At 48.3% G+C, this 22,268-nt stretch overlaps 1 protein-coding gene across 1 annotated transcript in view; it reads left to right on the top strand.

Annotated features, from left to right (window-relative positions):
• KIF14 (kinesin family member 14) overlaps positions 1 to 22,268 on the top strand; it is a 606,238-nt gene that overhangs the window by 270,467 nt on the left and 313,503 nt on the right. The window contains exons 18-19 of the mRNA XM_078641003.1: positions 20,395 to 20,547; positions 21,735 to 21,861. Coding sequence (XP_078497129.1) covers positions 20,395 to 20,547; positions 21,735 to 21,861 — 280 coding nt within the window. The remainder of the gene's footprint in view (positions 1 to 20,394; positions 20,548 to 21,734; positions 21,862 to 22,268) is intronic.

The following is a 22,268-nucleotide window of genomic DNA, read 5'->3' on the forward strand; positions in this document are numbered from 1 at the left end:
TGAACACAGCCTCTTCATTTAATAGTAGGGACTGGTGAATGGTTCGCTTTAGGTTTTGTCCACACCGTTTCGAACCCCCTTAAAAATAAGGGGTCTCTTCAGGACCTAGTGGTGTAGGGACATCTGATAAGGAGGTTTTCGCTATCAGAGTGACATTAGTGCACCACAAGGAAGTTGAAAATGTAGGAAGGGTACTCCCATGGGACCCAGCCGGGCACCCAGTGAGGGGGAAGACTTACAGCCTAGGTATATGCGATGATCTGTAAACCCACTACAATTTGGGTTTTGGGAATTCAGGATCGATGGATAGAAGTTACACTACAGTCCGTGTAATTGTGCAGGTCTCAGCACTCGAGTAATCTGAGCTTGGTACGACGATTTGAAAAATACACCCACTTGCACCAGCGGGGGGACCGATATGCGTCAATAGACAGAAGTCCGTATAGTGTAATGGACTCTTGCTCTCTAAATCAGCATTTACACGTCAATCCGTGTTTCGTCATGTGAAACTAATCCGACTGGATACAGAGACTGCATACGTGTGCAACTGGTACACATTGAAAATGAAGAACTGCACAAGTCAGTCTCCACTTGTGAAATGCTGTGTGAGGCCAGCCAGCCTCAGGAGGGATTGAGGGAGGGGCTGTACAGGTTGCTAAAGGAAGACACCAGGCAGCCAAAGGTCAGGTGGATGAGGCTTCCCCAAGCCTATCTGGTCTATTGGGGTGGAAGATGGTAGAAAAGACTTTTCTGGAGTCACAAAGTCAGAAATAAAGAAATAGGTGACTAAAAGTAAATGAAATAGTCCCTGGGGCTGTCAATATCCATGAAGGGACAGGGGCTTCATAGGAAAAGTCTCTGGGATTCCAGGCGAGGGATATTCACGTCAAGGATTCCTTCCTCCTGGTGGTTTTTTAGGTCTCGCCTGTCGATGCGCATGCGCATCGAGCTTGCGAGACTATTGGGGCTTAAACAGTCTTTAACCAAGTTGCAAGGAATCGTGGCGATTCCTTGCAGTGCCCGTGAAATACAAGCTTAATGCGCATGTGCATTGAGCTTAAAAGCGCGTGCACATGCCCCCAGCCGCCTGCTTGCATGTATTTTCCCTCAGCCGCACTCCTCCCACACCCCCGCTCCGCCCCCTCCCCTGCCTGCCGTGTCGCGTTTCTTCAGTTATCTTAGCCGCACTCAAGGCCCCTGCTGCTTTCACACCCTCATGCCGCTCACCCCTTCCCCTGCCCGCCGTTTCGCATTCATCCCCCCTCCCCTTCTCTGCCTTCCCTCCATTCACCCCAGCGCGACTTCTCCTCCCCCCTAATTACATGCCTGCTGTTTACTTCTTTCACGGCAGCTCTCTCGCACATCAAAGGCTGCCCCCCACGCCTCGCAACAGACTTCGTTGGCCCCGAGGCAACCAGTTCTGACACACACCAACTTAGAGCTTGACTTGTATTGACCCTGCACCCCAGCAGACATGCAAGCATCAGAATTCCACAAGCATCAGACATATATATTCACCCACTCTGCTTCAGTCACCCACTTACACAAATCGCGCCGATACCCCGAGCAGCAGTGCCCGCAATACCGCACTATCAAGCCTTCTGTTATGCCACATCTCTCAGCTTACATATTCCTTCGCTCTTTCTTTTACTCTCCACGTTTCTGCCTCTTTCACTCTCTTCCAACTCTCTCCCCCCTCTCCATTTACTTACACAAATCTCGCAGATACCCCAAGCAGCAGTGCCCGCACTACCAAGCCTTCTGTTATGCCACATCTCTCAGCTTACAGATTCCTTCGCTCTTTCTTTTACTCTCCACGTTTCTGCCTCTTTCACTCTCTCTTCCAACTCTCTCCCTCCATCTCCATTTACTTACACAAATCTTGGTGAGGCACAGGCAGCAACAGTGCAAGCTTCCCTCACACACAGAGCAGGTACAGCACAGGCAGCAACAGTGCAAGCTTCCATCACACACGGAGCAGGTACAGCACAGGCAACAGCAATGCAAGCTTCCCTCAAACACGGAGCAGGTACAGCACACCTCTCCATTTACTTAAACAAATCTCGCAGATACCCCAAGCAGCAGTGCCCGCACTACCAAGCGTTCTGTTATGCCACATCTCTCAGCTTACAGATCCCTTCGCTCTTTCTTTTCCTCTCCACGTTTCTGCAAATCGTTCTGTTATGCCACATCTCTCAGCTTACAGATCCCTTCGCTCTTTCTTTTCCTCTCAACGTTTCTGCCTTTTTCACTCTCTCTTACAACTCTCTCCCCCCTCTCCATTTACTTACACAAATCTCGCAGATACCACAAGCAGCAGTGCCCGCACTACCAAGCCTTCTGTTATGCCACATCTCTCAGCTTACATATTCCTTCGCTCTTTCTTTTACTCTCCACGTTTCTGCCTCTTTCACTCTCTCTTCCAACTCTCTCCCCCCTCTCCATTTACTTACACAAATCTCGCAGATACCCCAAGCAGCAGTGCCCGCACTACCAAGCCTTCTGTTATGCCACATCTCTCAGCTTACAGATCGCTTCGCTCTTTCTTTTCCTCTCCACGTTTCTGCAAATCGTTCTGTTATGCCACATCTCTCAGCTTACAGATCCCTTCGCTCTTTCTTTTCCTCTCAACGTTTCTGCCTCTTTCACTCTCTCTTACAACTCTCTCCCCCCTCTCCATTTACTTACACAAATCTCGCAGATACCACAAGCAGCAGTGCCCGCACTACCAAGCCTTCTGTTATGCCACATCTCTCAGCTTACATATTCCTTCGCTCTTTCTTTTCCTCTCCACGTTTCTGCAAATCGTTCTGTTATGCCACATCTCTCAGCTTACAGATCCCTTCGCTCTTTCTTTTCCTCTCAACGTTTCTGCCTCTTTCACTCTCTTACAACTCTCTCCCCCCTCTCCATTTACTTACACAAATCTCGCAGATACCACAAGCAGCAGTGCCCGCACTACCAAGCCTTCTGTTATGCCACATCTCTCAGCTTACATATTCCTTCGCTCTTTCTTTTACTCTCCACGTTTCTGCCTCTTTCACTCTCTCTTACAACTCTCTCCCCCCTCTCCATTTACTTACACAAATCTCGCAGATACCACAAGCAGCAGTGCCCGCACTACCAAGCCTTCTGTTATGCCACATCTCTCAGCTTACATATTCCTTCGCTCTTTCTTTTACTCTCCACGTTTCTGCCTCTTTCACTCTCTCTTCCAACTCTCTCCCCCCTCTCCATTTACTTACACAAATCTCGCAGATACCCCAAGCAGCAGTGCCCGCACTACCAAGCCTTCTGTTATGCCACATCTCTCAGCTTACAGATCCCTTCGCTCTTTCTTTTCCTCTCCACGTTTCTGCAAATCGTTCTGTTATGCCACATCTCTCAGCTTACAGATCCCTTCGCTCTTTCTTTTCCTCTCAACGTTTCTGCCTCTTTCACTCTCTCTTCCAACTCTCTCCCCCCTCTCCATTTACTTACACAAATCTCGCAGATACCACAAGCAGCAGTGCCCGCACTACCAAGCCTTCTGTTATGCCACATCTCTCAGCTTACATATTCCTTCGCTCTTTCTTTTACTCTCCACGTTTCTGCCTCTTTCACTCTCTCTTCCAACTCTCTCCCCCCTCTCCATTTACTTACACAAATCTCGCAGATACCCCAAGCAGCAGTGCCCGCACTACCAAGCCTTCTGTTATGCCACATCTCTCAGCTTACATATTCCTTCGCTCTTTCTTTTCCTCTCCACGTTTCTGCAAATCGTTCTGTTATGCCACATCTCTCAGCTTACAGATCCCTTCGCTCTTTCTTTTCCTCCACGTTTCTGCCTCTTTCACTCTCTCTTCCAACTCTCTCCCTCCATCTCCATTTACTTACACAAATCTTGGTGAGGCACAGGCAGCAACAGTGCAAGCTTCCCTCACACACAGAGCAGGTACAGCACAGGCAGCAACAGTGCAAGCTTCCATCACACACGGAGCAGGTACAGCACAGGCAACAGAAATGCAAGCTTCCCTCAAACACGGAGCAGGTACAGCACAGGCAGCAACAGTGCAAGCTTCCCTCACACACAGAGCAGGTACAGCACAGGCAACAGCAGTGCAAGCTTCCCTTACACATGGAACAGGTACAGCACCGACAGCAGCAGTGCAAGCTTCCCTCACACACAGAGCAGGTACAGCACAGGCAGCTACAGTGCAAGCTTCCCTCACACACGGAGCAGGTACAGCACAGGCAGCAACAGTGCAAGCTTCCCTTACACATGGAACAGGTACAGCACCGACAGCAGCAGTGCAAGCTTCCCTCACACACGGAGCAGGTACAGCACAGGCAGCAACAGTGCAAGCTTCCCTCACACACAGAGCAGGTACAGCACCGGCAGCAACAGTGCAAGCTTCCCTCACACACAGAGCAGGTACAGCACAGGCAGCAACAGTGCAAGCTTCCATCACACACGGAGCAGGTACAGCACAGGCAACAGCAATGCAAGCTTCCCTCAAACACGGAGCAGGTACAGCACAGGCAACAGCAGTGCAAGCTTCCCTTACACATGGAACAGGTACAGCACCGACAGCAGCAGTGCAAGCTTCCCTCACACACGGAACAGGTACAGCACAGGCAGCTCTGAACAATGTGCCTGACCTTATAGCAAGGTGAACTATCCCTTTCTTTCTATAAATTGAGATAAGCCTAGTAGTAGATGTGTTAGCTCCTACTACTAGTTTCAGTGTCTATTGTCACATTTACTTTGAACTATACATTCCTAAAGCCATATGTGTGTGTGCCCATTAATCCCTGGTGCTGTACTTCACCGTCCCTCAACCCTTTTCTAGTGAAAAAAGGGGGAGGGGGATTGGCAACGCCTCACGGGAGCAACCACCATGGAGGATGTGTCAAACTGGTACTCGCTTGACTCCCCACTGTATCATCATCAGCAGTTGCCAACCGTAAAAGTAAAGGGGATCAAAAAATTGTGCTAAAGAAAACAAAACTCCCTGTAGTGATGTGAATGACCCAACTACGTGATAGGGCCTACCCTCCCGCAGATACCCCAAGCAGCAGTGCCCGCACTACCAAGCGTTCTGTTATGCCACATCTCTCAAGTTACAGATCCCTTCGCTCTTTCTATTCCTCTCCACATTTCTGCAAATTTCACTCTCTTCCAACTCTCTCCCTCCCTCTCCAATTACTTACACAAATCTAGCCGATACCCCGAGCAGCAGTGCCCGCACTAGCGAGCGTTCTGTTATGCCACATCTCTCAGGTTACAGATCCCTTCTCTCTTTCTATTCCTCTCCACTTTTCTGCCTCTTTCACTCTCTTCCAACTCTCTCCCTCCCTCTCCAATTACTTACACAAATCTCGCCGATACCCCGAGCAGCAGTGCCCGCACTAGCGAGCGTTCTGTTATGCCACATCTCGCAGCTTACAGATTCCTTTGCTCTTTCTTTTACTCTCCACGTTTCTGCCTCTTTCACTCTCTCTTCCAACTCTCTCCCCCCTCTCCATTTACTTACACAAATCTCGCAGATACCCCAAGCAGCAGTGCCCGCACTACCAAGCCTTCTGTTATGCCACATCTCTCAGCTTACAGATTCCTTCGCTCTTTCATTTACTCTCCACGTTTCTGCCTCTTTCACTCTCTCTTCCAACTCTCTCCCTCCATCTCCATTTACTTACACAAATCTTGGTGAGGCACAGGCAGCAACAGTCCAAGCTTCCCTCACACACAGAGCAGGTACAGCACAGGCAGCAACAGTGCAAGCTTCCATCACACACGGAGCAGGTACAGCACAGGCAACAGCAATGCAAGCTTCCCTCAAACACGGAGCAGGTACAGCACAGGCAGCAACAGTGCAAGCTTCCCTCACACACAGAGCAGGTACAGCACAGGCAGCAACAGTGCAAGCTTCCCTCACACACAGAGCAGGTACAGCACAGGCAGCAACAGTGCAAGCTTCCATCACACACGGAGCAGGTACAGCACAGGCAACAGCAATGCAAGCTTCCCTCAAACACGGAGCAGGTACAGCACAGGCAACAGCAGTGCAAGCTTCCCTTACACATGGAACAGGTACAGCACCGACAGCAGCAGTGCAAGCTTCCCTCACACACGGAGCAGGTACAGCACAGGCAGCAGCAGTGCAAGCTTCCCTCACACATAGATCAGGTACAGCACAGGCGGCAGCAGTGCAAGCTTCCCTTACACATGGAACAGGTACAGCACCGACAGCAGCAGTGCAAGCTTCCCTCACACACCGTCACACACCCTCAGCTTCACACACCCTCACTCACCCTCACACACACACACACACACACACACACACACACACACACACACATACAACAACAAAAGGAAGAATAGAAATAAACTATCCTAATCCACACTCTAACTCCAAGATAGAAATCCTGAGTCCTAATTCACCCTAATAAACTAACAGCCTAATTCACCCTACAAATACACCCTCAAGATACGCAACAGAAAGACATCCTAGAAAATAACAACCAAAGTAAAAATACGCCATCCTAATGCACCAGCCAAATAAACAATCAAATAAAACTAAACAAAACACAATATAAGTAAAGACTCAAAAAATAGCCTCCTATTCCACCCTATTCAAAGAAATGATTGTGCATTTAACAGATAGATAAGTTTTATACCATTTTCTGAGACAAAAACAAATTTTTGCACGCAATTAAAAACAAAGGGGAGAAAACGTAGTCGTGCATCAGATACGTTACACACAAAATCTACTTCCCAAATGTGAGCTACAGCATGCAATGATGTTTATCAAGCTTCAGGTCACCAAACCAAAAATTATTCGGACAAAATAACACCAACAAAAGAACGAAGAAATATCTGTCAGGATGCGAGGACGAGGATGTACAAACACAAAAGTAAAACAGCCTATTTTTAACTTGGGTAATAAACAAGCACTATTCATCCCGTAAATGGGACGGATTAAACACAATTGTCACGAGTTACACAAAAAGCCGTAGGCATATAACAATAGCAGTTCATCACACGGAATTACATCAAATATAAAAAACATATTACGCAACTTGGATTCAGCGCTAACATCATCAATAAACATTACATATGTCTCTTAGCTTCACAAAACAACTCGTAATACAATTAATACTTTTGAAGTGTACAATATTCATGGCGAAAACAGTACTTAGAAACTCAAAGAACAGCTCTTGTACGTCAAATAACAAACAACTGCTAATAATACATTACATAACACTTTACGAAAATAAATACATTACATATCGAAGAATAAAAACAAGACTTTAATTACATTACATAATATTCATTTCGAAATATTACAAACAAAAAAATACAATGTCAACATTATTAAAAATACACTCCTATTCATTCGTTAAGTTAAACATACTATAGGTAGTAAATAAAAACACTTACTTACATATAAATTACATAAATAACTAAAATAATTACAATCGCTAACAAAATATGTCACTATTTATATAAATGCACTCATAATTATTAACTAATTTATGCATACTATCAATACTACTTTAAATTAGATTAAAAAAACACGTCGAGGAAATCTCTTACCTATCATACGACGCACCAACAGCACACCAACAGGAACACGCCTTCCGCATCCCGCTATTCTCCATGTTCTGGAGAATTCCACCGATTACGTATGCAAATCGGAACGCGACGTCAAAAACGTAGCGCTCCGATTGGCTAAAAAAATATGTCAATCAAAAAAAAGACGTAACGGTAGGAAAAATAAAAAAAAAACTACAACGCTAACCTGTTAAATGTAGGTAGCGTTAAGGTGGCGCTTTGCGTCCGACATTTTAATAAAAAAAAAAAATTCACCCTCAACCCCTCACCCTCAATCACACTCAATCACCCTCAACACATCACCCTCACTCACCCTCACTCACCCTCACTCACCCTCACTCACCCTCACCCTCACTCACCCTCACTCACCCTCACTCACCCTCACCCTCACTCACCCTCAATCACCCTCACCCACCCTCACTCACCCTCACTCACCCTCACCCTCACTCACCCTCATTCACCCTCCCTCACTCACCCTCACCCTCACTCACCCTCAACCCCTCACCATCACTCACCCTCACCCTCACTCACCCTCAACCCCTCACCCTCACTCACCCTCAACCCCTCAGCCTCCCCCTCACTCACCCTCAACCCCTCACCCTCAACACATCACTCACCCTCACTCTCACTCACCCTCAGTCACCCTCACTCACCCTCAACCCCTCACCCTCACCCTCACTCACCCTCAATCACCCTCACTCACCCTCACCCTCACTCACCCTCAACACCTCACCCTCACTCACACTCAACCCCTCACCCTCACTCACCCTCACCCTCTCACCCTCAACCCCTCACCCTCACTCACCCTCAACCCCTCAACCACCCTCAACCCCTCACCCACACTCACTCACCCTCACTCACCCCCACCCTCACTCACCCTCACTCACCCTCACTCACCCTCACTCACCCTCACTCACCCTCACCCACACTCACCCACACTCACCCTCACCCACCCTCACCCTCACTCACCCTCAACACCTCACCCTCACTCACCCTCAACCCCTCACCCTCACCCTCAACCCCTTACCCTCAATCACCCTCACCCTCACTCAGCCTCAACCCCTCACCCTCACTCACCCTCAACCCCTCACCCTCACTCACTCTCAATCACCCTCACCCTCACTCACCCTCACCCTCACTCACCCTCACTCACCCTCACTCACCCTCACTCACCCTCAGCCTCACTCACCCTCAACCCCTCACCCTCACCCTCACTCACCCTCACTCACCCTCACCCTCCCTCAACCCCTCACCCTCACTCACCCTCATCCCCTCAGCCTCACCCTCACTCACCCTCACTCACCCTCGCCCTCACTCACCCTCACTCACCCTCGCCCTCACTCACCCTCGCCCTCACTCACCCTCACCCTCACTCATACTCACTCACCCTCACTCACCCCCACCCTCACTCACACTCACTCACCCTCACTCACCCTCACCCTCACTCACCCTCACCCTCACTCACCCTCAACACCTCACCCTCACTCACCCTCAACACCTCACCCTCACTCACCCTCAACACCTCACCCTCACCCTCACTCAGCCTCAACCCCTTACCCTCAATCACCCTCACCCTCACTCAGCCTCAACCCCTCACCCTCACTCACCCTCAACCCCTCACCCTCACTCACCCTCAACCCCTCATCCTCACTCACCCTCAACCCCTCACCCTCACTCACCCTCAACCCCTCACCCTCACTCACCCTCACTCACCCTCACTCACCCTCACCCTCACTCACCCACCCTCACTCACCCTCACTCACCCACCCTCCCTCACCCTCACTCACCCTCACCCACACTCACCCTCACCCTCACTCACCCTCAACGCCTCACCCTCACTCACTCTCAACCCCTCACCCTCAACACCTCACCCTCACCCACCCCCACCCTCACTCACACTCACTCACCCTCACTCACCCACCCTCACTCACCCTCACTCACCCACCCTCCCTCACCCTCACTCACCCTCACCCACACTCACCCTCACCCTCACTCACCCTCAACCCCTCATCCTCACTCACCCTCAACCCCTCACCCTCACTCACCCTCAACCCCTCACCCTCACTCACCCTCACTCAGCCTCACCCTCACTCACCCTCACCCTCACTCACCCTCACTCACCCTCACTCACCCTCAACACCTCACCCTCACTCACTCTCAACCCCTCACCCTCACTCACCCTCAACACCTCACCCTCACCCTCACTCACCCTCAACCGTTCACCCTCAACCCCTCACTCACCCTCACTCTCACTCACCCTCACTTACCCTCAACCCCTCAGCCTCACCCTCACTCACCCTCACTTACCCTCAACCCCTCAGCCTCACCCTCACTCACCCTCAACCCCTCACCCTCACTCACCCTCACCCTCACTCACCCTCAACCCCTCACACTCACTCACCCTCACCCTCACTCACCCTCAACTCCTCACCCTCACTCACCCTCAACACCTCACCCACCCTCACCCTCCCTCAACCCCTCACCCTCACTCAACCCCTCACCCTCACTCACCCTCATCCCCTCAGCCTCACCCTCACTCACCCTCACTCACCCTCACCCTCACTCACCCTCGCCCTCACTCACCCTCACCCTCACTCACCCTCACCCTCACTCACCCTCACCCTCACTCACACTCACTCACCCTCACTCACCCCCACCCTCACTCACACTCACTCACCCTCACTCACCCTCACCCTCACTCACCCTCACCCACACTCACCCTCACTCACCCTCAACACCTCACCCTCACTCACCCTCAACCCCTTACCCTCACCCTCACTCAGCCTCAACCCCTTACCCTCAATCACCCTCACCCTCACTCAGCCTCAACCCCTCACCCTCACTCACCCTCAACCCCTCATCCTCACTCACCCTCAACCCCTCACCCTCACTCACCCTCAACCCCTCACCCTCAACCCCTCACCCTCACTCACCCTCACTCACCCTCAACCCCTCACCCTCACTCACCCTCACTCACCCTCACTCACCCTCACTCAGCCTCACTCAGCCTCACTCAGCCTCACTCACCCTCACTCACCCTCACTCACCCTCACCCTCACTCACCCTCACTCACCCTCACCCACACTCATCCTCACCCTCACTCACCCTCAACACCTCACCCTCACTCACTCTCAACCCCTCACCCTCACTCACCCTCAACACCTCACCCTCACCCTCACTCACCCTCAACCGTTCACCCTCAACCCCTCACTCACCCTCACTCTCACTCACCCTCACTTACCCTCAACCCCTCAGCCTCACCTTCACTCACCCTCACTTACCCTCAACCCCTCAGCCTCACCCTCACTCACCCTCACCCTCACTCACCCTCAACCCCTCACCCTCACTCATCCTCACCCTCACTCACCCTCAACCCCTCACACTCACTCACCCTCACCCTCACTCACCCTCAACTCCTCACCCTCACTCACCCTCAACACCTCAGCCTCACCCTCACTCACCCTCAACGCCTCACCCTCAACGCCTCACCCTCAACGCCTCACCCTCAACGCCTCACCCTCAACACCTCACCCTCACTCACCCTCACTCACCCTCAACCCCTCACCCTCAACCCCTCACCCTCACTCACCCTCACAACACATATTGTGTTACAATAGGTGTCACATTTGCGGAAGATAAAACTATCTAGAGATGTAGCATAACGACCAGAGCTGCCATATAAGTCACGTAAATACTAAACATGTTGCATTCCAAATGCTATAGGTGTCACATTTGCAAACGTTATAACTATTGGCATTGTAAATGACAAAGCCATCAATATAGCAATTTTAACATCGCAAAAAAAAAAAAATTATGTCATTTACAAGACCAATAACTACAACTTTTCTAATGCGATACTTATTGCATTCCAACCCCACTCATCCACGCAACGCCACTCACACACGCAACGCCACTCACACACGCAACGCCACTCACACACGCAACGCCACTCACACACGCAACGCCACTCACACACGCAACGCCACTCACACACGCAACGCCACTCACACACGCAACGCCACTCACACACGCAACGCCACTCACACACGCAACGCCACTCACACACGCAACGCCACTCACACACGCAACGCCACTCACATACGCAACGCCACTCACACACGCCACTCATCCACGCAACGCCACTCATCCACGCAACGCCACTCTTCCATTTGCAAAAAGAAAAATGTCTAACTATTCTATTGCGAGACCTATTGCATTTCCAATGCTTGTTCTTCTCTTTTGGACATCTACATAACCCTTTCCTATTGCCATTGGGCATATTTTCTATTGCTATTAATGACCTTTTCCACAGGAACCATTGTTTCTGTTTATAAAAGATATAGGTAAGTCACCCCTTTAGCAGGCCTTACCAACCATAAGGCAGGGTGCCCTATATCCCAGGTGTGGGCAGATATGACCCCTACAATATTGGGGTCTATTCCTTAATGTTGGAAGTGCCAGGGAAGCCATAGAGAGTACATGGGCATCGACAACTTGAGTTCCACTGCACCATGATGGCTTCACTGAAAACAGGAGTGTTTGGTACCAAGTTAATCCGCACAATAAATCCACACTGATGCCAGTGTGGCATTTATTATACCATGTATTACCGACCCTGGTGTGGGCACTGACTGGCTTTAGGCAGCCTGCCACACACACACACACACACACACACACACACACACACACACATGTTGCTGGACCGCTGGGTGGGGAACCTCTGCTCTCTCGGACTAGAATCAATGCACATCCTGGGCAGAGGTGTCACACCTCCTCCCCCCTGGATGGGCCAGTGCTCGAAGTGGAAGCTTCCAAGGCCTGCCACCTTTGTAATGCGAACCCCAGCCTCCGTTGCCAGCAGCAGATGGCAGCCCCTGGTCTACATCCCCACTTTGAGCTTGAAATCCGGCAGGACAACTTAGAGAAACTAGGAGGTACCCACCTTTGCCAACTCCACCTGTAAGGTGGAGGAAGCAAAGTTAAGCACACTTTTCATTCCCCTCCATCTTGAAGATGAAGGGACTCCTCCAATCAGGGCTAGGTGTATGCCCCCTCTCACAGGAGGTTGGCATAATAGTGGGTTTAGCCATCCCAGGAAAGATGCCCATTGGCCCTACCGACTACTACTCCCCTAAAACACCCCCTATATTTAGTTTTTAGGAGGCTTCCCCAAGGCTAAACATTAGATCTGCGACAACATAAGAAGACGACCCTGCAGAGAATACTGAAGACTGCCTTGGCACTGGCCCTACCAGCCTGACTCCAGCTTCGGCGACGTGTTTTGCAGCCAGCGACCTCTGAAAACCCTGGGAGGACTGCTGCCTTCGAAAAAGACTACAAACTCCAGTCGACAGCAGACCTGTCCTTGAGAAACCAACTACAAGGACTCTGGATCCAGGCAGATCTGCATCTCCTGCCCACTCTGCACCTGACACCCACGACCTGAGTCTGAGTGGTTCACCTGTTCAGTGAAGTTTCACCAGCTAACCTGACCTTGAATCCAGCATTGGTTGACCTCTCCTGACCTCCATAACGGTGCCTGCAGTGTGAATCCAGAGCCTCCCCTGACCGCGACCTGCTCTGGTAAGAAGACTCTGACGTTGAACGGCTCTTCTGCACCCGAAGCCAGTGGGTCTTGGTGATCTGAACCGACGGTGCCCCTTCAACCCCCCTATATCTCTGTGTACCTCTGCTGTTATTGGTCTTCCTCCTACAAACTCCGGTCCCATACCTGCAGGCTATTTGTCAACAACAGAATCCTCATCGAAAGCATTGTGCACTCCGCTCCCGGCCACTGGCGGTGTGTGCTGGTGCTGCTTTGTGCCCCGTGCTTGTCCTAACCCCCAAAACGTGGCCTCTTCAACTAATCTACTTGCCTGCAAGCAGTGTGGCTTTGAGCAGTCTACTTTGAAATGCATTGGACGAAATTCCGATTTTGACCTCTGCACCCTGCCGCCCCCGTGCCACTGGTGGTGCAGTTTTGACACTCACCTGACTGTTGCCCTGTACTGACCCTTGGCCTGAAGACTTGACATAAACTCAGTTAGGCGGGATATCCTGCTAGCTTTTTGACGGATTGGTCATGTAGTATGCAATCTACTGTTAACATCAGCCCCTGGTAAGGGCCCTCAGGAACCAAAGTGGTTTTTGAACGTGGCACTCATCAATCACCCAGGGACAGCAACTTTGTTGCAGGTTGTAGTTTGGCTTGCAAACAGACTTTGCTGACAGTAAATCTACCCTTAGGGAGATGGCCTGAAGGATCTTTGTCAGGCTAGCGAGAGTGGGGATAATTCCCTTTTTTAGAAGGTGGTAAACAGGCTCTACCTTGGGGCTATGTCAGTTCCGACAATGTTTCATCATATACCCGAAGAACAGTTTGTCAACCATTTTAAGGGTGTCTATAATAAGTGAGGGTGGGCAGGGTGTGGATAGTACAGTAGTGGTCTCCCAGGGCATCTTGGCATTATCGAGCAACAAAGCCCCGGGTCCGTATGGAATTCCTCCAGACCTATTTTGGTCCAGTGTGGAGATCAGGGGGCCCCGTTTTATTATATAATAAACATAGTGGCTCTTGGCCCACTACTGTGATAGATTAAGAGCTGGTCAAGGGAGAAGCTGAAGCTCAATCAATTGATTCTATTGGATTGCATAGCCCTTGACCAGACGTATAGAATCCCTTGGCTATCGTATGTTAAGGCAGCCTTTACTTGGCTTGGGAGATGAATATTTTTACTGCACCCCGTTCTTTGTCTTCTCTGGATTTGAGTGATGTCAAAAGATTGTTCAGTGAGCGTGCTCAAGTAGAAAGAGAACAGATTAACTGGAATTGTAAGTGTGATACCTGTTAAACCTCGATATTGTCTTCCCAATAGGATAACATTGAACTATGCAGAAATTGTTCTACGTGTAGATTTTTGAAAGTGAAAAGTATTTATATTAAAAAACCTACTTACCCTATTGCGAAGATCTTGGTCTTAAAATACAAACAAATCTTATTTTTCTAAAATTGGTGTGGATCTCTTTTTTGAGTCGTGTGTCAGTTATTGGTTAATGTTGTGCAATAAATGTCTTATGCCAGCCCTGCTAACACTTGCCCTCCAACCCCCCCGACCCCCAGTGACTCTTCCTGTAGCAGGTCATGCCAGCCCCGCTAACACTATAGTCCCCCCCCATCCACGGCTCCTAACACAGCCCACCCTTGCCCCCCAAACTCCCCTCCCCAGCGACTCCCGCTGCTGCAGGTCATGCCAGCCCTGCTAACACTCAAGCCACCCCCCCATGACCCATTGCACACCCACCCTCACCCTCCAACCCCCCCTCCGCAGCTATCCACTCTCTGCATTCCTGAGCCTCCAAAATAATTCAGAGCTTCCACTCCTCCATCCTCGATCTAACAAACCTCCTCCACCTCGCCGAACTCTCTCTCTCTCTCAAACCTCAGCTGTCCTCCCTTCCTATCCCAGAGCTTCCCAAACACCCTCTACCGATGGCCTTAAGACATCTCCGCCCCCGCAAGCACACTAGCTGCCTATCAGAGGAGGAAACCCTTAACCTCGCCCTCTCCTACAAGTTTTCCCTCTTCACAACTAATTTACAAGACCTCACTGAAAAGGAAATCCAGGATCTTCTCAATGACCATAATGCAGCCCCTACCTCTCCTTGGCTACCTGACGTGAGTGCCGCTTACCCCATCTGCATGGTCGCTATTGCCCCATACAGATCAGCCCCCCTTTGCAATAGAAGGGCTATCACAAGCAACCTTGCACCCGTACCCCTGTCCATCCCGACCTCTGCTACCACCCCCCTCCCTGATCTGTCTGGGCTTTTAATCAACTGCTGCTCCACACTAAAGCATGCAGCCGATGTCGCTGCTCTCATTCTGAACAACAACACCGACGTAGCCATTTTAACAGAATCATGGCTTCATGACGCATCATCCCCATGCCTCGATCTCTTAATCCCCCCAACTTTAACATTACCAGGCTAGACAGACTACATAACAAAAAAGGTGGCGGAATCGCCTGCATCCATCGCTCTAACCTCCTTGTCACAGAGCTTCTAACAGATTCCACTGATTCCTACGAATACCTAGCCCTCTCAGTCTGTAGTAACACCACCCACCTATGTAACCTACACATTTTTTACCACCCACCAGGCACTAACGAATCCTTCACTCACTACCTCATGGAAGTCATCACAACCAAGTACTCCCCCAGCACCAAAGAAATTTTCCTCGGCGACTTCAACCTGCACTGTAATGACCTCAACGACCCTCGTGAACACCATTAAAGACCTCATGACGGATCTAGCCCTGACCCAAGCTTGCCCCCTCCCAACCCACTCGAAAGGGGCCACTCTTGACTGGATCCTCTCCAAGGAGACAACCGTCAAACTCATATCGATCGACCCTTGCGACTGGTCAGACCACCATGCCATCACCTTCCTGCTACCTGGCACCCGCAAGACATGGACACCACAACCGGTGCTCCCTAAACGCTGGGCCAGAGACACCAAAAACCTAGACCTCAATGAACTTGAGATTCGATGCAAATCCGACCTCCCCCACCACATCACCTCGGTCAGTGACCTAAATGATCACTACTCCGTTACAATGTCAAACATCTTGGATGACCTAGCCCCTCTTAAACTAAAAGGAACTCAAGTCAAACATAGAAACCCATGGTTCACTGGTTCCCTCAACGATGAGAGGAGATCCCTCCGACAAACCGAAAGAATCTGAAGACAGCACCCCTCGGCAGATCACCTAAAACTTCACCAGGCCAGAAATACTTACAACAAGAATATCGTCAACTCAAAAAAGGAGTTTTTCAGAGCGAAATTAGGAAATGCCCAGAACAGACCTCGCAAACTCTTTGAGATGGTCAATCTCCAATCAAACAAACTGTCCAAAACAACGAAAGAAACCCCCAAGTTTCTCATCTCCTCCGAGGATTTCTCCTCGTTTTTCGCAAACAAAATTAAAGCCCTAGATATCGAACTCAAGGCTGCCTCACTCCCCCCTCCGAACCTTGACCTTCCAACGCCTCTCCCCTTGCCGCCATGGTCCTCACCGAAGAATCTAGCACACTGGTCCGAATTCACACCCTATGATGAAGACGCTGTCGCTAAAATCCTCTCCACCCTGCACCCTAACAACCATTTCAACGACCCGCTCCCCTCGAACTGTCTCGCGACCGTTGCCAAATCTATTATTCCCAGCTGGACTAAGATAATCAACGCCTCTCTCCGACAGGGATCAATACCGGCCTCACTAAAAGCTGGCCAAGTCCTCCCCATTCTGAAAAAGCCGTCACTGGTCTCAGCATCCCCAGACAACTTTAGACCAATTTCCAACATTCCTCTCTTGGCCAAAGTGCTGGAAAAGTGTGTCCAAATACAGCTAAGTCACCACATCATCAACTTCCATCTACTCGACGACTACCAATCCGGATTCAGACCGGGACGCAGTACTGAAACCACCATGCTACACATTGTCGATGATGCTCTTCTAGCCTTTGACCAAGACAAAACCTGTCTCCTGATCCTCCTTGATCTTTCCTCTGCCTTCGACATGGTCAACCACGAAATGCTACTCGAACGCCTTAAACTGAGAATGGGATTAGATGGCACAGTCCTTGACTGGTTTAGTTCCTACCTCGGCGAACTGTCTGCCCCCTCCGTGGTCACGGTGGGAGTCCCGCAAGGATCAACGTTGTCCCCTACCCTCTTCAATCTCTATCTAGAACCCCTTGCCGAAGTCCTTCGCACTGCAAATATCTCCTTCCATATGGACGCTGATGACACTCAGATCTACATAAAAATCTCTTCTCTTGCGGAGATCCTCACCTTGAATGAGGCCCTGAAGCTGACCGTCAGATGGCTCTCCTCAAACCAACTTAAACTCAATGCTAAGAAAACTGAGTTCCTTTTAATCTCCCCGCCCAAGAGCAACCCTGAGATCCAGACATGGATTAAAGCCATCACAGCCTTAAACTGTTCTCCAACCATTGTGGATTCGGGCAAATCTCTGGGAATTACCTTGGACCACAATCTGAACATGCAAGACCACGTCAACGCAATGGCCAAATCTGCCAGATTCCACTTGAGCTACCTATGGAAATTGAAACCCTTTCTTGACGCTCCGGACCTAAAACTAGCAGTCCAATCATTAGTTATTTCTCGACTGGAATATGGTTGCTCCACCCTCTCCGGCTTACCTAAGATCTCGCTGGCTCCCTTAAAAGCCTGCCTCAATGCAGCCGCCAGACTACTTACAGGCTCTAGAAAATTCGATCACATCACTCCTCACTTGAAAGCTTTGAACTGGCTTCCCGTCGAGGCTAGGATCCACCTCAAACTGGCATGCATCACGCACAAGGCCTTACATTCTAACTCCCCTGCGTATCTTGCACAGAAGCTTGTGATATCTGGAGGAAGCAGAAACTCACGATCGGCTAACACCCTACTCCTCTGGCCTGCACGCTTTAGGAAAACAAAAACCTACAATCGAGCCTTCGCCAGATCTGCACCAAGAATATGGAACTTCCTCCCTCCTGACATCAGAACAATCCCCTCCCTTGCACGCTTCAAAAAAGAGGCTAAATCCTTCCTCATGGGTAAATTCCTTGGCTAAACCCGCTCCTCAGCTACCTAAGAGACTATTGCCTCATCCTGCGACCTTGTACAGGACTCGTGTGATTTCCTGCCTATTGTATGACTCTTGTCTCTGTAATATGCCCCGATGTATAGTTTCTCCTTTCCCCAAATGTACAGTATTTGTTGTGATCTCCTGCCTACCTTATGACCTCGCAATTCTGTAAGCTCTATGATGTACAGGTCTCCTGTGATGTACTGCGCTCTATATTACCCTTTGAATATGTAAAGCGCTTTGATACCCTCACGGGCCAAGTTCGCGCTCTATAAAACCTTAAAATAAAAATAATTTAAATATGTAGCTGGGGAACTTGTTTTCTTCAATGTCCAGCACATGTTTAAAAATGGCTTACCTGGTCACTTGTACTAGCATTAATAGAACTGACCAGCACAAGGGCATATCTGCGGATGCAGGTATGCCCTCACATGTGAGGCTAGGCACCATGCCTTAGGGTTGTCCGGCCTGCTGTAGGGGTGTCTTACAAATATTGCATCCAGTATAAGGGACATGGTACACAGTGCTGCGTGATATGTTGTGTTTTCACTGTTGTCTGTGGCAAGGCATGCATCCTGCAATGGCAGTCTTGCATGTGCTTGGTGAGGGGTCCTAAAGGGTTTTGCCGATTGGGGGAACATTTCTTCATTTTTAGGGAAAGAATACTGGTACTGAAGACCTGGTTAGCAGGAACTCAATACACTTCAGTTATAGTTGCATCTAATACCAGGTAAAAAGTGGTGTGGGGTACTGCAACAAAAACCCAGTTTCTTAGGACAAACTGCAAGATTTTGTTTTACTATGAGTATCCCTGGTCCAATTGATGCATTGTCTACATGTTCTCCTAAGGCTTCTAAAAAATGTTTTCAGAGGATTTAAATTTGCCATCCACTCGCAGGTATTCGGAGACTATGCATTCAATACTTAATAGCAGTGATATGCAATCAGTTATAAAAGCTTTTGATGCATTGTATGAACTGAGTATACCTACTGGTGTCATTGTAGTGGGAGGGTTATTTAATAATATGTACTATTTTTGTTTTTGACTTCTAAATGTATTTATAAACTTAATTTAAACCCATTGTAAATGTTTTAATTTGTAACTTAACAATGTGTGTTTAATTTGATATATTTTTATGGACATATTGACTGTTAAAAAATGAATTTTATTGATTCATTGATATGTATTGGTAATGCTCCATTACAAATATAGCATCCCCTTGAGCAGTAAAAGTACATTTTAAAGAAAAATATTCTACCACTGCCTGCTCGTAAAAAAGGATTTAAATAATATTCACAAAGTGGAAGGGGCCCTTGGGGACCCCCTCCCATTTGCAAATGGATTACCACCTACTTTGTGTAGGTGGTAATATCCAAATGATTTACGACCGCATTCACGGTCACAAAACAATAATGCATATCGTTAGGATTCGCTATTTGGAAGGGATGCCCTAACACGCCCCTTCCAAATAGCGAATCGCATCCATTTGGTGGTCCAGTAACAGGGTACCGAAGCGCAAAATTGGGTTTGCTGCTTCAGAAATGTATTTTTTGCAATCTCAAATGGGCCAATTCTGCGAATCGGCCCGTTTGCGAGGAGCAAAATGCATGATACATCTGGCCCTCAGAGCCTTGAGAACAAGGCTCACGGTTGAGCACATTTGAGGTGAGTCTGTTTCCAAGGAGCGATACCATTTGACCTAAATCTTGGCAACTTATTTCAGGGAGAATGAGAATTTGGTGGGGGGGGGGGGGGGATTCCCTGTAGCAATTGGAAATTCTTAGATTTATTGGAATGTAAAATAAAGTTTGTTGTGCGAGACATAGAGCACCGCGCAATTCCTATGTTACACAGTCTACAAATCCTATCCGGTTTTGACCAAACCTACCAGACCAAAAAAGTGTGCCCAATTCCCTGTCACCCAAAGCATACTCAACCTCTTCCTAGGTGTGCAAAACGCATTTTCATGCTCTTTTTAATAGCATTTTGCTATGGTTAAACCATTTTAAGTTGTCAAGGCTTATTTTATATATTTTGCAAATCTGGAGGTGGGGGGAGCCTGTCCTAAGTAACCAGATATTTTTGGTGTACTTTCAGAAAGTATTTTCGTTGTTGGGTGCACTTCATCTTTGCCTCTTTTCCTAGCAAGAAGAATTTCAGAGGAAGGAGATGGAAGAAGCAAACAACCAATTGGCTTCACACAAAATCCAAGAGCTTCAGATAACAAAGCACCGCCTTGAGCAAGAAGTTCAAATGAACAAGCGGCGCCTTGAGATGGAGACACAGTCCACCAGACAGGTAATTTCCACTAGGTTTTGAATTTTCTTGTGATTGTTTGACTCGTGCATCAGCTGGCTTAATAAATCTTCAAGCTTTATGTTGTAGGCAAAACAATGATTTTCTTTGCATTTGTACTGTTAGTGTTTTGGTTCCATTAGTGTTTTGTGGTTGAACACTAGCAGCCAGTTTTCTTCAAGAATAGATTGACACATGCTGTAGTAGTTTTTCCTTCATTAGTTCATTCTTATTGAAGGATCTTACAAGAAGGCTAGCTGTCAAGGCTTACGTCACCATTGACCAAGAATTAGGCAAATACCATCCTATAAAATTGGTCAAGATGGCTCATCTTCTTTCTGGTAATAATTTTTCCAGGCCAGGATCTAGCTTCTGAAAAGAGATGGGAAGTGTTGTCTTTGTCTATTCCATCTGAACCATTTGGACTAACACTCCTCAAAATAATGATTTCTAAACAGAATGCCTTGGGCTAGAGTTTGTCATCCCTAGAGATAAGGAATTTAAAACTTTGCCCTAGAAAAGACTAGACGGAGTGTATCATCTGAAAAGCCCTCAGACATGCATAATGGGCTCAGGAACGAAGGCAAGAAGTGGAGGACTGCGTCAAGAATGGAGACTTCAGTTTGTCAACAGGGTTTATTACTGTTGCCAGTTCGTTTTGCCGATGAGATTCATCCTGCGGTACTTACCTATCACCAGTTGGCTCATTCAGATACTTATTCTTGCAGAAACCTTTTGGCTTGTGCAGGTTTCTGAGATCAGCTAAATTTTGTGTAGTTCAGAGCTTAAAAGCAAAAAACATAGGTGAGAAAGATGCACGATGCATGAGAAGGTCTGCATTTTAAAGTAGCTTTGTGATATTCAGGCAGTGTGCCACAAATGTCAATAAATAACATGAAATTAATAAGTAGAGGTTTCAGATGGAACATTATCTCCTCACTGAGGGCTCATCGTCAGAAGACCCCTAGTATTTGCCAAGGATACAGATTTAGCAAGGTGGAAGTCTAAAACATGTAGGGGATGAACACATATGCCTTTTCATGCATACGCCTATTCACCAGTGGGCTTCAAGTCTACATTAAGCTCTGAACTCCAGTCCTCCGTTGCATGCCAGATGGTTCTTCTAAATATGTGCATTTGCCTTTACAGCTAGCAACAAACTAAAGAAAATCTTTAACTTTTCTCCGAAGGCTTTTGAGGACCATACAATTCGCCATGCAAAGATTCTTGAAGCCCTAGAAGCTGAGAAACAGAAAATTGCTAAAGAAGTGGAAGCACTGCAGGAGGAACACAAGAGCAAGAGCAAAAAGACACTCAGTAAGTTTCTAAACTTGGTTAGACTGTGTTTTTCATTGTTCTTTTTAAAACTATATTCCTGCACTAAATGATTCAGTTTGAATGGACATTTATTTTTGTACTTGTTCATGAATAAATTCGTTTTCACAATATGTAGTTAACATAAAAATTATGCAGTGCCTATGTGTCACTTACTTGATCATACTTTTTTTACCATTATTGTTCATTAGGTTGTGACTCATGCATAACGCCATGCATACAGTAATGTATTTCCATATCATTCATACTCTATGCAATGGAAACAGATTTGTAAACGTAGCCTATTATTTTATAATATTTGCCTGCTGTAAAAAACAAGCCGACTCCCTCCACACACACACACACACACGTTTTTTTATTTAACTTTATGCATTTTCTTGGGGCAGAGC

This window comes from Lissotriton helveticus, chromosome 1_1 (assembly GCF_964261635.1).
Source record: "Lissotriton helveticus chromosome 1_1, aLisHel1.1, whole genome shotgun sequence".
Lineage (NCBI taxonomy): Eukaryota > Metazoa > Chordata > Amphibia > Caudata > Salamandridae > Lissotriton > Lissotriton helveticus.